We start from the raw sequence: 16916 nt of genomic DNA, 5'->3' as shown, positions 1-16916 counted from the left end.
CCCTGCTGTAGACCAACCTGTTCCAGCTTGTGTGTCCACCTACGGACATCCAGACGCCCACAGATAGTGGCGGTCAGGGCTGAGTAAACAGCTGACCCTTCAGTAGTCAGGCAACTGGATTATAATCTACATGACTATACTGTCCTGGTCGAATACTCACAAACTGTAGTGGCCAAGTGGCTTGTACAAGTGCAAAACGTGCAACAGAAGTGGTGGGTGGTGTGTACTACCTTGGCTGTCTGTGGGCAAGCTAACAGTTGTACCTAGACACCCATGGGCCATGAGACATTGTTGGAATGGCCTGCTGTATACCTTGTCAGGATTTTCACCAACAGATTGTGCCTGTCCAAATCTGGTCCACAAACACATTATTTGTACTTGTACCAACCAACTACATAGGTGTAATTCTCCTATTACCCTCTATTATACTGTAGTAGAAGAACTGTAAAATATCTTGTACTGTGTCTTCAGATACCTTTCACCATGCTATGTAATAAGGAATATTGTCCCCAAAATCCTTTCCATTTCTCCTAAAATGGTATTCAAGTACCCACTCAACCTGCAAAATCTGTCCCTTTTTTACTCTTACATCTGACCCGTTGTCGATTTCTTACCTTTGTGTGAAATATCCTGCTGCAAGATATGTCCCATTCACCCATTCAGCACATATTCTTTCTCTGTGTACATCTGTCCTCTACAAATTGCTGCAAAGTATGTAACAGAAGGTACATTTCATTGTATCAAATGTTAAATTTTCATCCTGCTCCATTGCATGATTTCTATGGGATAAATGTGTAGTGGGCTAAAGAGTCCTCATACTTTCTGCCCAGAAACCTAGTTCTGGAAATTTCATAAGTGGATTGTTGCAAAATGTATGGCATCTTTCTTTGAGCGTCTACCAGTTAGAATTTTTCATTGTTTCTGTTATACGTCCTCATTAATTAAACAAGCCTAGGGTCTTTCACACCAACCTTCAATGGCCCCTTGAGCAGCATTCAGTTACAAGTGTTTTGTGTGCAATTTCTTTTACAGAGAAACTGCAATTTCCCAGAATTTTAACAGTGTTGTACATTGCCAATTGCTCATTTACAACTGAGAGACTATGTGGTTGTTCCCACTTCATATTTCTACATATTGTTACACCTTTGGTGTTTAGTATGTCTCTAACAAGTCTTTGTGTAACATAACAGAACATGAAAAGAGTGATGATTATTGAGCTAGCAAAAAATTTTGTTGTTGTTTCCAAATATTTGTAACAAGATTAAGTCTGCTTCTGGTGGGAGCATCCTTGCCAATCAGCATCTGTAAATAATTTCAGTCTGTATGGAAGCTCAGAGAGATGTTTGTGTTATGTACTGATATTAGTTTTTGCAGGACAGTAACACAACAAAAGAAACTTGTGGAAGCTGCTATGGGGCTGGTGGACCAAATGAGTAAGTTGCCGTATTGTCTTTTTGTAGTACTGTTTAATTACTCTTTTGCCAAATTTTGCTAGATAGATAGTGTAACATATCTAGTACTTAAAGACAAAAATAGGTTTTATATGTGAACATTTGTTTTCTGAAAATTCTGTTAAATTTTAGGTGTTGTAATACATGTGAAGAAGTTAAACAAGCATACAGGAGAAAACAGTGGGCAATTGACAAGTTGCAAGATGTTAAACAGTGTCAAGTGGAGAATTATTCAGACAAACTGAAAACAGCTTTTAGTGAAGCTTGTCAAATATATGGCTACATGGAAGTGAACAGAGTAAGTAACAGTACTGCCATTTTTACTGTTTACCAGTGCACTTTTGTATCACAGTTTTATTATGCTTGCTAAGCCTTTATTTGTGAAAAAAAAGAGTCTATTAGATTGTTATAAACAAGAGCAACTCATTTCATAAGTGGATAGCTTACAAAAAACAAACAGAAAAGGGTGTCAGAACTTTATTTTGCAATTTATTATTTTTATTTTAGATGTGTCAAAACATATACACGCTAAAATGCATTGTTCCCTGTTTGCAGATTCTCGAGGTTATACATTGTATAAACTTTAATGTCTTCATCTTGACAACTGTGTAAATGGGCCTGTAGCTATATGAACTTGTATATGTGGGTAAAGCGATTTTTTTTACAACCACCCTTTGAGTTCATAATTAATGGCAGAGGAGTAATGAAGCCAGAGATTTGAGACATGATGACGAATGTTTAATTATTTGTCTGTATCTGAATTGCTGTAACAGATACCCAGTAAATAACAAACCAGTGGTGACCTATTAAAAAGACAATTTCTTTTGGGTACATTAAATCTAATTTATGCCTTTGATAATGGAACTATATGCTTTAGAAGATGAGATTAAAGGTAGCTGTTTGGAGATAATTTTTCCCATACTCCCAAGACCACACACAATTTAAAGTTCTTAATTTCAGAAATACGGTAAGGGCTCCTTCTTCACACTTATTTAATTCATCGACTTTGCATCCTCAATAGCCCTTCATCTATGATAATCTGTTCTGTCTTCCTTGGATACAAGCAGTCCACCTGCTTAGCTGGGTGGTAACGTGCTCGCCTCCCAAGCTAGCAGGCCCGGGTTCGATTCTTGGCCGGGTTGGAGATTTTCTCCACTCGTGGACTGGGTGTTGTGTTGTCCTCATCATCATTTCATCCTCATCGCCAGCGTGCAAGTTGCCCAATGTGGCGTCGAATGAAATAAGACTTGCACTTGGCGGCCGAACTTCCCCGAATAGGGGCCTCCCGGCCAATGATGCTATATGCTTATTTCCATTTTTTTTGCATACAAGCAGTTGATCTCTTTGTGGTTGATTGCATATTTTGTTTAATTCTTAATTATCATCTCCCTCATGAACGTCACAGTTTTTTTTTAAGAAAAGGGGTAGATATTTGTCTGCTTATGTGACATTCTTTTATACTAATAAAGTACACTGCTAGCCATTAAAATTGTAACACCAGGAAGGACAGGAAGCATATACGGTACTGTAGGAAGAACATAAGATTAAATTTGCAGGGTGCCAAGTTCAGTACACAGAACTGCCACCTCTGGCAACAACAGTGGCTTTAACCTAGGTGAGCGTTAAGGCAGACTGAGTGTGGACAATAGATACAAGTGCACAAGAACCTCGTTTATCCAGACTGGGTGGGACAGGACATAATCCAGGTTACCAAACATCCAGAAATATTCTACTAAATGCAAAAACTCTAATATGTACTGCAATGCAGGTCTACAAACCCTTTATTTTGCCACAACAGGAAAACATTCTTAGGCACTTAAAATTGAAAGTTACTGCAGTCGGTTCATATTTATGATTATGTACTGAAACAGTGTGTTTGTGTATTTTGTTTCAAACTTGTGTGGCATTTTAGAGCAGCATGATTGTGTAGATGGGGATATTTTCAGAGAAAATTACTTCTTCATCTTTAAAAAGTTTTCTGCGGCCAGTGTATCCCACAAACAGCTTTTAACCATCACTGAAAACTGGCTTGTTCCTTGATGAGGTTTCCATCTCTCCAACCAACCTTGGCTGACTGTGAAGTGATAATCATTATTGGGTAATTGCTGTTTAAGTTTAGGACCTTTTCCCACAAGATAGGACCGCATATTGGGACACCATACTCTTTTTTTCCTCACTGAACCAAATGAATATTGCTTCATCCAATGTTTTCTTTCTTGCTTACTTTATTGTACCACAGTTCTGCAAACTGTCTTTAGTTATCATTTTGCAGCAGAGGTCTTCAGTTTCTTTTTGGTACTTCTTCCAGTCTGATATAGTTGATATCCCTACACCATATTCTGCATCTATGTTTCTCTACAGTTCTCCTTTGTCTGTCCTTTTTAGCACTTCCAACTCTTTGTCCATCAAAACAACCACTTTCTTTTGCTTGGATGTTATTTCACTTACACACACTCAAAACAAGGAAACAAACTAACAATACTGGTACAGCTTCTTAACTCAGTAAAGAACAGACCCACACTGATTGTAGTAAAGCTTACTAAAAGCATGAGACTGGTGATCTGTATGTCACCTTTGGTTCCGTTATAACGACTGTGCATGTACCATATTGTACCAACTGTATACCATCCTTTTTATGTTAAAAAAAAGACAAGGAAACAAAAAATGACTGTGGATAACCCAGATTAATGAGGACCGGATAAAAGAGATACTCGTATACATCATTCCATGCTGTTCCAACTCGCCCAGAGTTCATTAATCATAGTGGTTGGTGAGTGGTGACATGCTAATCTTTTGGCAAATCATGATCGGACCTTTCCAATGCGTGAGAGACCTGGAAAAGTGCTGGCTAGGGCATCAGTTTAAGTCTCCCTGTATATTAAAGTCCCCTTGTATGCAGGTAGGTCAGGGAAAAATAGGCAGCATTCCGCCTTGTGTTACCTTGCAGAAAGATAATATCACAGAACTTTTGAAGGTAGGGAACAGTCACTAGCCTTAACAAAACACAAATGTAATGGCTGCTGTCCAAATTACTCACTGGGTGAACCAGAGATCATCATGTTGTGTAGCCAAGTAGCCAATTGTTTCCCATACCTTCTTATCATGTTCTAGGCCTGAAGATGAGAAATGAAATCTGATGTTTGCTCTCCTTGGAACAACTAGACACGGGTACTCCAGTTGTGAAGCAGTACACAGAACCAAGACTCATCTGAAAAGATGACACTGTGCCACTCCTTTGTCCAGTGTTGTTAAGCCCACCACTGTAGGAGCACCTCTCTCCGCTGTCGTATCAAGTGGTTGCTATGCTGACAGAGGATCATGCTCTAGAAATTATCACAGTGTCTTTGTACATACTTGTCTTGCTGCAGACAAGCCCATTTCCTGGCTCAAGGTATGTAATGTGACTACAAGAACCTGCATGGCTGAGCAAACAGTATGTCTGTACTCCCAGTCACTAGTCACTTGGGGCCATTGAGATCCTCCATGACATTGAGTACGACTTCCCTGAATACATCAGTTTTGCATTTTCATAGCAGTCATGGAATCATGACACAACATGAGCAGCAATATTGCAGAGTGATAAACTGCAGTCTCAATAGGCCACAGTCCTGCTGCTGTCTAATTCCAGCACATGTTGGTAGAAGTTTCTTCTTGGTATGTGAGGTACAACATGATCCTACTGCCAAAAAGCATTCAAATGCTATTTCTGATCAAGTACCCCCTTAGTAATCTTTCCATATACACAGAATGTAGACAGTCTTCTCATACCTAGTTTGTGCAGATGTGCTGAAATGCATTTGTTTTGCATCTGCACAGATGTGACAATGCTGCAGAACTGTCCCGTCAGCACAAATGTCACTTCTGTAGACGATGGTAGGTACTTGACCCAGAAGCAGGGGAGTGGGACCCCAGAGGAGGAAGAACTCGATACAAAGCGAAAGTCAGGTCTTTGTTAGCCATTTTCAATGTGAGAATTGATTGTCCCAGCCTATCACCACTGACAAGTAAACACCTATGTCAGCAAGTCCAGCCATGTGATGCACCTTGTGTGCCATTCATGATAACATTCTGGAGTGCTCTGCTGAAAGACACACACCAGCTCATATGCATCCACATGTATGTCTGTTGGCGGGAATAATAAATCCCTTCCCCTTGAAAAGGCCACGTAGGAACAAAAATGGGCTGGTTTCTGCCACGACCTCTGTTGCAAAACTGGAGGAGGCGTGAGATTCCCTGGCAGCAAGTCTACCTCAAAGTAGGTAGTGATGACTCACCTCTCAGAATGGCAGAAGTTTGCGATGACTGGCATAACGACCAGTCCACCTACATCATTGGGTGCAAGGAGTCTTCCACAGCCAAGTGATCAAAGGAGAGCACGTGTTTCAGGCCTGTAGGCTCAGCATCAGAAATCATGCCAGCGATTGCTGCTCGCACCATATTGTGTAGGCCAAAGTAGTATGGCAAAGGGCACAGTAAGGGGCAGCAGTGGGTGTGCGTGCAGCCACAGTCGGAAGCCCTGTATCTGGAAGACACAATAACTGACCCCATCGCCTGGCACAAACAAAGGCTGGCCCTTGTAACCCACCACAACACCCAGCAGCCACTGCTGCTGCTAGCCAATAGGTCAGGCCCAAATGACATCCCTGAAGAAAATGTGGTGGGCTGTGACATTCTACGACATGTGTCTTGAGGTGTAACAAATTCAAAAGGCCCCATAGCTGGCACCCATGCAGATGTTCTGCCAGCCTGCAGCTATTTACCAGTATCACCTGGTACATAGCTAAAAAACTAGACAATGCACTGTTGTGGGATGAGGCATATCCAGATTTCTTTATTTCAGTCTTCAAAATTTTCACAACTCGCTGCACTTATGAATTAGTAACTGGGTGAAATGAGCAATAGTCTGATGTTACCTACTTGCTTACCAAGCAAGTAGGTAACTCCAGCGACATAAATTTGCCAACTGTGTTCATATATGAGGAGCTGGGGAGAGCCCTCAACGGCAAAAATGACTTACAACTCACAAATTGTTGTGAAGGACAGTTTGGCTACATACAGGAAATTGGACAGCGCATCCACCACCAACAACCACGTTTCCAGAAAAGGGCCTGGGAAGTTTATGTATACACTGTCCCAAGTGTGCTCCAGGACTGGCTAAGAGGAATACTGACTCAGCAGCGCAGTCTGGTTTTCTTCACAGGCTGTGAACATCCATACAAGATGTTCAGTGTCACAATCGTACCATCCTGTAGATGTATCGCCATGCCAAAGCCTCCATGTGAGGTATACACCAGTGTGACATATGCATCAGCTGCTCTATGCGAGGATGCAATGCAGGAGGTATTACTGGTCCACAGCTGTGCTTCTTCACGACAAGCATGAAGACCCATGGACAATGTCAAAAATGTGAAAAACATATGCCATGCCAAATTTGCTCCTGAAGGAGGAAGCTCGGGCCATCCCGACTGGACTGAGATAGTTTTCTGGAAAACTGAGATAGTTTTCTGGAAAAGAGGTGTTAGGGGCCGTGGTGGCCGTGACTTCCTGCCCAATCAAAGAAAAACAATATCTGCTGAAAGATATCATCCAATGTGAAAACAAGAGACTCCTGTCGATTGAACTTAATTTTGGGTCAATGAATGTCAAAGCAGTAATTACTGAGAAAAAATTCCCCCTCTGCAATTGCTGGGGCCGAACAGTGAAGTCAGTGGCTCCTGGCTAGTGATGAGTATGAACTTTGCTTGGTACAAAATACTGTAAAACTTTTTAATACAGGAAATGATAACCATTGTCTCTTTTTTGTCTGTGAATGGTTGAATGGTTTACCTTGTGTCACTGATAGTGTCTTTGATGCCTAAGCAATGGGCTGCTCAATGTCATTTGGATTATGATGTGACAAGACTGTACCGATGCCATACTGGGACGTGTTGGTGGTCAGTATTAATTGCTTACCAAGCATAAAAGCAGCCAAACAGGGAGCGAAGCACAAAGACTGCTTGAGCAACTGAAAAAATCCATTGACAATCTGCAGACCACGTTAATTTTATGCCCTTTTGGAGCTGGTTAAGAGAATGGCAGATGTCTGTGTCCTGGGGAATTAACTTAGTATAATAAGAAACCTTGCCCAGAAAGGACTGGAGCTCCTTCATGTTCTTGGGTGTTGGCACGCTGACAATGATACTGACTTGTTCATCTGTAGGGATGAGGTCATCTTTGCTAGCACATGACCTGGAAGGTGCACCTTAGGGGCAAAAAACCTACATTTTTGTGTAGAACCCGTGACCCAGATGACATCAAGGTAGTTATTGCAACAGGGAATGTCCTTAATAAATGCTCCATGTATCTTTGATAAATTCCTGGGGCAGGAGAAGTTCCAATGAGCAAGCAACTAAACTGATAAAGCCCAAAAGGGTCATAGGGCACTAAGAAACAATGAGAAGTAGCGTCCACTGGCAACCTCAGATATGCATCACATAGGTCAATACAGGAAAAGACTGGGCCCCTGACAGCCTCACCAGCACTTCTTGTGAATGTGGAATACAATAATGAATCCATGACACAGAGTATATTGATGGTTTGTTTGTAATTGCCACAAAGGGCGTGCTGCCATTTGTCTTGTGAATCACTATCAAAGGGGTGGCCCACTGACTAGATGAAATAGGGGAAACAGCACCAAGTTCCTGCCAATGCTGTGACTCAGCCTTGAGTTTGTTGCAAATGGCAAAGAGGATGGGGCAGGAGCAACAAAATTTTGCTACTGATGATGGCATAAGGAACACATGGACCTCAAATTTTTTTCCCAGCCCAAGATATTCTCAAACAGCTGGTCATACAAATTCAGTAAAGAGTCCAAAAGGAAAGGTGACTGATTGGTACATTAAGTGAACTTTGTCAACAATCTGGAATCCAAAAACAAAAGAAACATTTTGTGTCAACAGTGAATTTACCACTTACAACGTAAGTTGCATTTCAGCATTCTTATAACCTGAAACTTCCTGGCAGATTAAAACTGTGTGCTGGACAAAGACTCGAACTTGGGACCTTTGCCTTTCGCGGGCAAGTGCTCTACGATGCTGTGGGAGAGAAGGCTTTTTTGCGGTCATCTGCCCTGTCACCAGCACAGCGTGAGAGCAAAGCAATTTTGCATTTGGTTTGAGCAGCTCCTGCATCTACTCCTGCTGCAGCTATTATTGCTTCTGGAGGCATAACTGTTCCTGCCACCATTGCAAAAATGCCAGGTCCACGATGCCCACAAATTAACATTATGAAAATATAAATAAATAAAATATTCACACATGTAATAAAGTCCTCCATTGCCACTCTGGTATCTGTACAAGCATGGCAGTGCCCTGGAACCATCCTGTCAGAACAAGTGTGATTACTCTAGCCTAGCCAATGCTAGGTGCTCAATCCAAAAGTTGGGGAGCAGAACTCTGGAACAGAAACATCTTGATGCATGGGGCAGTCTACAAGGGAGCAGAGAGTCTGAACAATGCATAGAGACTGGCATAGAAACAAGCACAAAATGCTACATGTACAGATCGCCTAAAAAACTAGCATGGGAACCCAGAGCATGGTGTGTTGTGAAAGCCAGTTAGCCTGTCTCAGTGTAAGAGCTGACTGGTCCAGCACATTGCTGCAGGCAAGGAAACATCTGGGTCAGCAGTTCCGCCCATACAACACATGATGCGCGTCACCTGTGATTGCTTTCTGTACTACTCTTTCGTGAGACCCATGCCAGCTCTTTTGCACCCATATGTATGTACACTACTGGCCATTAAAATTGCTACACCACGAAGATGATGTGCTACAGATGCGAAATTTAAATGACAAGAAGAAGATGCTGTGATATGCAAATGATTAGCTTTTCAGAGCATTCACACATGGTTGGTGCTGGTGGGGACACCTACAACGTGCTGACGTGAGGAAAGTTTCCAACCGATTTCTCATACGCAAACAGCAATTGACCGGCGTTGCCTGTTGAAACGTTGTTGTGATGCCTCGTTTAAGGAGGAGAAATGCGTACCATCATGTTTCCGACTTTGATAAAGGTCGGATTGTAGCCTATCACGATTGTGGTTTATCGTATTGTGACATTGCTGTTCGCGTTGGTTGAGATCCAATGACTGTTAGCGGAATTTGGAATCGGTGGGTTCAGGAGGGTAATACGGAATGCCATGCTGGATCCCAATGGCCTCGTATCACTAGCAGTCAAGATGACAGGTGTCTTATCCGCATGGCTGTAACGGATCATGCAGCCACGTCTCAATCCCTGAGTCAACAGATGGGGATGTCTGCAAGACAATAACCATCTGCACGAACAGTTTGACGACGTTTGCAGCAGCATGGACTATCAGCTTGGAGACCATGGCTGCGGTTACCCTTAACACTGCATCACAGACAGGAGCGCCTGCGATGGTGTACTCAACGACGAACCTGGGTGCACGAATGACAAAACGTCATTTTTTCGGATGAATCCAGGTTCTGTTTACAGCAGCATGATGGTCGCATCCGCGTTTGGCGACGTCGCGGTGAATGCACATTGGAAGCATGTATTCGTCATCGCCATACTGGCGTACCACCTGGCAAGATGGTATGGAGTGCCATTGGTTACACGTCTCGGTCACCTCTTGTTCCCATTGACGGCACTTTGAACAGTGGACGTTACATTTCAGATGTGTTACAACCCGTGGCTCTACCCTTCATTCGATCCCTGCAAAACCCTACATTTCAGCAGGATAATGCACGACCCCATGTTGCAGGTCGTGTACGGGCCTTTCTGGATACAGAAAATGTTCGACTGCTGCCCTGGTCGGCACATTCTCCAGATCTCTCAGCAATTGAAAATGTCTGGTCAATGGTGGCCGAGCAACTGGCTCGTCACAATACGCCAGTCACTACTCTTGATGAACTGTGGTATCGTGTTGAAGCTGCATGGGCAGCTGTACCTGTACACGTCATCCAAGCTCTGTTTGACTCAATGCCCAGGCGTATCAAGGCTGTTTATTACGGCCAGAGGTGGTTGTTCTGGGTACTGATTTCTCAGGATCTATGCACCCAAATTGCGTGAAAATGTAATCACATGTCAGTTCTAGTATAATATATTTGTCCAGTGAATACCCTTGTATCATCTGCATTTCTTCTTGGTGTAGCAATTTTAATGGCCAGTAGTGTATGTATGTATGTATGCTGGTGCAGATACTACAATTTACATATAGAAGCATGTAGTACATTCCGTGCCAGATTTGATGGTTGATGCATGCTGCATTCATAATGCTGCAATTTCAGTTTGCAGCAGTGTATTTAATTTGAGTGGTTGGATTTTGAATGAATAGTATTTTTTTTAAATGGTCCTACAAAAAATTTAGGCGGATTGTACAAGGCATTGAGAGAATGATCCCCAAAAAGTCCATTTATTGTGAAACATTTGACGTTTTCATCAAGTCATTTCTACTTTATTGACTCAAAGATTAAGATATTCTAGAAGATGCTAGTTGCATGCTTGCACTCTAGCTGCAGATGGCATTTTGTTAATTGTAAAAACTGACACTTCTATTGCTGTAGTGAGCTGGAATGAAAAAGAGAAATCCTTATTACCACTTTTTTCTGTTTGATTTGCTATCTCTTACTCACTTGTGCCCTGGATTCCATGTAATAAGAATTTCTGTATATACATCTCCCCCAACAAAAGCTCTGTGAGTATGATTTCTATAAAGATGTTAGAATACTACTTTGTTCTCTTCAGATTTCCTGTGAAGTCCAACAAGTGATTCATATTTATGTAGCCACTATGTAATCTTTGTATTGTTTCTGTCACTAACAAAACTACACAGATTATTTTATTTGTACTTTAGGTAGGGGGCAGTTTCCATATAGCACCTGGCCAGAGCTTCTCTATTAATCATGTGCATGGTAAGTCAATATATACAAATGGCCAGAGGAAGTACCAAGGTAGTATGATAACAATGAAAGGCAGTGTGATATGGGATATTAAATCTGGGCAAAAGACTGGAACTTGAACTTGCAAAGCTGTCTTTTGCAAGCCATATTCTTCGAATTGAGTGATTCCACCAGGCTTTACTGGTAGATTCAAAGCATAATCAGACTGCTCTTATTTCTCCATATTTTTCTATGGGAATACTCCTGTCCACAAAAGTGTAACCCAGTTCAAGTTTCAGTCCAGCTGGCAGGTTTAACATGTCACAAAAAATGATCACAGTTGAGCACCCTTGTAAAGAATAAATCTACTCACCAAGCTTTAGTAAGGGAACACACATATAAAGATAATGAAATGTGCATGTTTTTGGAACCAGTGGCTCACTCTTCTGGCATAAGGGTTGAAGAGGAAGCTCTCAGGTTTTCACATCTCGCCTGTAAGTCTACCCTGACCTGGGGTTCTGGGTGACGTTTCCAAACTCTATCCATTTTCTGCAGTTCCCCAGTCCTTTTCCTTCATCTCTCTTCCTTCCCCTTTAAGCCTTTTGCCAGAAAAAGGTGCCACTAGCTCCAAAATCTTGCAAATTTCAGTATCTTTATATGTGTGTTCTCCTGCCACCACTTGGTGAGTAGATTTATTTATTAGATTTATTTATATATCCAATCTCCTTATATTTTGATTGATATTTCATGGAGAATAAGATATTTTGTTTATTTTAGCATAGAATAAGATGTTTTGTCAGCATTACACTTGTTTATTTCAGTTCCTTGTTTTATTTTGAACTTGTATAAAGAGAAAGTGAAAAGTGATGCATTCTCTTGAGCCATATAGTGATAGAAATGCCTCTTAGGGAATCCAGTTGTTCCATAAACCAACATTTTCTGAGTACCTACTATGGTACATGTAATATATCTTGTGTCACCTGTCTGTGTAGGTTAACATGAACGAAATTATACTTAGAAAAAGGAATGACACAGATTGAACAATGTTGACCTATGGAGACCCTCATGAAGCTATACAACTGCTTTCTGTTCATGTCAGTCAAACAACTGTACATTCACTGTGAACAGAAAGCATAATAAATTTGTGACTCAGCCTGTAGCTGCACCAGGCAAGCAGTGAGAGCCTGTTTTCATTCTCATTGTTCCACAGTGTCACAATGTAAGGAGTATGCTTCTTGTTAGGCATGAGCATTGAGAATTTTTCAAACTCTGCAAGATATGCTCTCATTTAACACACATACCATAATACACACCCACAGTGACACTCAGCCCCAGTACTAGTTCCTGACACATCTACACAATAGCCCACAAGACCTAATGGATGGCCCGTTGTTGTAATATTGGTGACTTTCTGTCCAATTGTGTGTGGAGTGCAGAAGAATAACACTGTATGCTGCGGAAAACACCCTCAGTCCTCTTTATTTTAACCCCATAATCCCTGTGTGGAATACACGATGAAGACAGCATACTGCTTCTCTGCTCTTCATCAGATACTTTTTCCAGAATTTACCCACAGTGTTTTCCAAGGACAGCATAACCTTCCTTCCAAAGATTTCCATTTACACTCCATCAGAATGTTAATTTCTGTTTTGCATAGGCTGTACTACCTTTTGCTAATTTGTTTGATGTCTGCTGTTGTGCCACAGCAACTGTTTCTGTATGGCATGCACCAGGAGAAGCAACTTAAAAGTGTGCGTCTCTGATCGACTTAAATAAATACAGCTACAGTGGACTGTTGGGCTTTTCATTCAGTTTTACATTTTAATAGTTTTAAAACCAGTTACCATGAAGTAGTCAGTCAATCAGTCATGTGCAACTACTGCTGATAATTCCAACCACTAGTGCAGTAGTGTAGAATAAGTCTTACTAGTGTATTGTGTGCAGTTTCCTTTACAGTTTCATTACACTTCCCAAGAATCATGCTAACAAATGTATCCTACATTTATCTTCTCTAAAGCTGATTTCAAATGTTTGCCCCCATTTCATATTGCTTTACAGTATGACCTGCAGATATGGAGGGAGACTCTTTAGCGATATATCACTAATCTTTGTCAGGTGCTACTAAACTCTCATTAACTTGCTAATATTTATATTCAAAGGAGTTGCCATTTGAAGCAACAATTTATTCTATATTTTTTATGATCAGCCAGCAAAAACACATGTTTGTAGAAAAAGTAGCAGCAGTGCAGGCAGTGAGACTGCTATTAACCTTATCTAGCAATGCATCTTTATTGAGAATATTAATGATCCTCTAATGCTTCCCTATGGCACACCGAATGTTGCTTGGACTCGTGCTGAACATTTGCTCTGCAGTGTAATGTGCTGGATTTTATGAACCCATAATTCTTTGAGTAAATTGTATACTTGTTATTATACACTGAGTGTATCACGGTTATCAGTGGACAAAATGGCACTGTGCTGAATGCATATTGAAACTATAGGAAGACAGAATCTACCACTCTCCTGTGTCTACTGTTTGTGAGTGGGCTGCAGTTTTGAGAGAATTTAGCACAACAAATTTATCATATTGTATATGGACAGCTCAAAACAAGGTGACATCAGTGGTTGCCCAGTTGTCTTTCCTCGGCATGCCCTCAGCTTCAACTTCCTGACAGTGTTCATACATGTAACATTGAGCTGTGAGAGATCCTGAAGGCACTGCAGCAGATGATGTGTCATCAAGCAAGGAAGTTTTTCACTTGCTCAGATATCTGCAGCCCTAAAAGTAATGTGACCAAACGAGAAAAATCACCCAAGACATATAGGACCACCTTCCTCTCTGCAACAGTAGATGTATATACACTCCTGGAAATTGAAATAAGAACACCGTGAATTCATTGTCCCAGGAAGGGGAAACTTTATTGACACATTCCTGGGGTCAGATACATCACATGATCACACTGACAGAACCACAGGCACATAGACACAGGCAACAGAGCATGCACAATGTCGGCACTAGTACAGTGTATATCCACCTTTCGCAGCAATGCAGGCTGCTATTCTCCCATGGAGACGATCATAGAGATGCTGGATGTAGTCCTGTGGAACGGCTTGCCATGCCATTTCCACCTGGCGCCTCAGTTGGACCAGCGTTCGTGCTGGACGTGCAGGCCGCGTGAGACGACGCTTCATCCAGTCCCAAACATGCTCAATGGGGGACAGATCCGGAGATCTTGCTGGCCAGGGTAGTTGACTTACACCTTCTAGAGCACGTTGGGTGGCACGGGATACATGCGGACGTGCATTGTCCTGTTGGAACAGCAAGTTCCCTTGCCGGTCTAGGAATGGTAGAACGATGGGTTCGATGACGGTTTGGATGTACTGTGCACTATTCAGTGTCCCCTCGACAATCACCAGTGGTGTACGGCCAGTGTAGGAGATCGCTCCCCACACCATGATGCCGGGTATTGGCCCTGTGTGCCTCGGTCGTATGCAGTCCTGATTGTGGCGCTCACCTGCACGGCGCCAAACACGCATACGACCATCATTGGCACCAAGGCAGAAGCGACTCTCATCGCTGAAGACGACACGTCTCCATTCGTCCCTCCATTCACGCCTGTCGCGACACCACTGGAGGCGGGCTGCACGATGTTGGGGCGTGAGCGGAAGACGGCCTAACGGTGTGCGGGACCGTAGCCCAGCTTCATGGAGACGGTTGCGAATGGTCCTCGCCGATACCCCAGGAGCAACAGTGTCCCTAATTTGCTGGGAAGTGGCGGTGCGGTCCCCTACGGCACTGCGTAGGATCCTACGGTCTTGGCGTGCATCCGTGCGTCGCTGCGGTCCGGTCCCAGGTCGACGGGCACGTGCACCTTCCGCCGACCACTGGCGACAACATCGATGTACTGTGGAGACCTCACGCCCCACGTGTTGAGCAATTCGGCGGTACGTCCACCCGGCCTCCCGCATGCCCACTATACGCCCTCGCTCAAAGTCCGTGAACTGCACATACGGTTCACGTCCACGCTGTCGCGGCATGCTACCAGTGTTAAAGACTGCGATGGAGCTCCGTATGCCACGTCAAACTGGCTGACACTGACGGCGGCGGTGCACAAATGCTGCGCAGCTAGCGCCATTCGACAGCCAACACCGCGGTTCCTGGTGTGTCCGCTGTGCAGTGCGTGTGATCATAGCTTGTACAGCCCTCTCGCAGTGTCCGGAGCAAGTATGGTGGGTCTGACACACCGGTGTCAATGTGTTCTTTTTTCCATTTCCAGGAGTGTATAATTTGAATGGGTACTGGACCAGGAGGAAATACGGTGAAATAAGGAAAGAGATATGGCAGTGCAGGAGGCATGCAGAGATGACACTGTGCCATTCTTCCACTGGTCATAATCTCACAGTTGTCAAAGACCTGTGCAACATGCAGGATGAAAAATAGCCGTTAGTGGTGAACAATAAGACACAGTTGGAGAAATTAATTGCTCAACTATGGTGTACTTCATACAGGTAACTCTGACAAAATAAACTTTACCTTGATATGTTAACTACACCTACTGGCAGAAAAACCTGTGACAGAGTCCCTCAGTCAGTAAAGTCATAGGATCATTTAATTTCACCTTGATGCTTTGAGTATAAAGCACTATCCATTATGCTGAGATTATATACCCTGGTGTGATGAATGCACAATGTGTGGCTGAGGAATCACATTTTGCTTCATTTTAATGGAGTGTGCTCTTTATTATGATAAGAGGACAGAAGCAAACTTAAGTGGGAACCTGCCCTTTATTTTAGCTGTTCACATTGCTATTTTAAAAAGAAACGTAAAATTTTGTGTGTTGTCCAGGCTAGAAGTAGTTCGCCCAACCTTTTAGTTCAATAAATAGCCATGTTTACTTATTGTGCAGTTTGAGCTCTTTTCCTAAGTAATATGCAATTTTTAATTTGGGATTTTTTAATTGATTGATCGATAAAATGACAGGCTTCTTAATCCCAAAAGTAAGGCCTCCTATTTTTTTATAAGTACAGAACTCTGTTTGTATGGCAGTTGGTCACACTGTTATGAAGAGTGCTTCAGGCACTGTGTGTAAACATGCGCACGCCTCTCTGAGGCGCTCAGTCTTGGCTTGGCAGCCGTTGAGAATGGAGCTCCCGTTGGATTTTACCACCAAGTGCGAATTGCATGCAGTTATTCAGTTTTTGAATGCAAAGGGCACTGCGCTGATTGAAATCTATCACCAATTGACAGAAGTGTATGGTGAGTCGTGCATGGATGTCAAAAATGTTCGTAAGTGGTGTAGAGAGTTTGCAGCTGGTCAGACCGAAATTCACGACGAACAAAGGAGCTCTAGACCGTCAATTTCTGAGAAGACAGTGTTGAAGGTTGAGCAAAGCATGCCTGAAGACTGGTGGATCACCCTGGATGATCTCTGCATGTTGGTTCCTGAGGTTTCCCGATGCACCGCTCACAGAATTTTAACGGAAACATTGAACTACTGGAAGGTGTACGCAAGATGGGTGCCATGCCTGCTGACTGAGGACCACATGCGGCAATGAGTTGATGCTTCCTGTGCATTTCTTCACCAC

The 16916-nt window shown here is 42.7% G+C and overlaps 1 protein-coding gene across 3 annotated transcripts in view; it reads left to right on the top strand.

Moving 5' to 3' along the window:
* Positions 1-16916, top strand: part of LOC126187434 (endoplasmic reticulum-Golgi intermediate compartment protein 3) — a 112474-nt gene that overhangs the window by 54502 nt on the left and 41056 nt on the right. For 2 of the 3 annotated variants that reach the window (XM_049928508.1, XM_049928510.1), the window contains exons 5-7: positions 1366-1433; positions 1584-1749; positions 11306-11363. In XM_049928508.1, the coding sequence (XP_049784465.1) occupies positions 1366-1433; positions 1584-1749; positions 11306-11363 (292 nt within the window). The remainder of the gene's footprint in view (positions 1-1365; positions 1434-1583; positions 1750-11305; positions 11364-16916) is intronic. The other variant, XM_049928509.1, reaches the window with a different exon arrangement.

The sequence above is a fragment of the Schistocerca cancellata genome, chromosome 5, assembly GCF_023864275.1.
Source record: "Schistocerca cancellata isolate TAMUIC-IGC-003103 chromosome 5, iqSchCanc2.1, whole genome shotgun sequence".
NCBI lineage: Eukaryota > Metazoa > Arthropoda > Insecta > Orthoptera > Acrididae > Schistocerca > Schistocerca cancellata.
The sequence above is the reverse complement of the archived record's forward strand: the minus strand, read 5'-3'. Positions and strand labels throughout refer to the sequence as shown.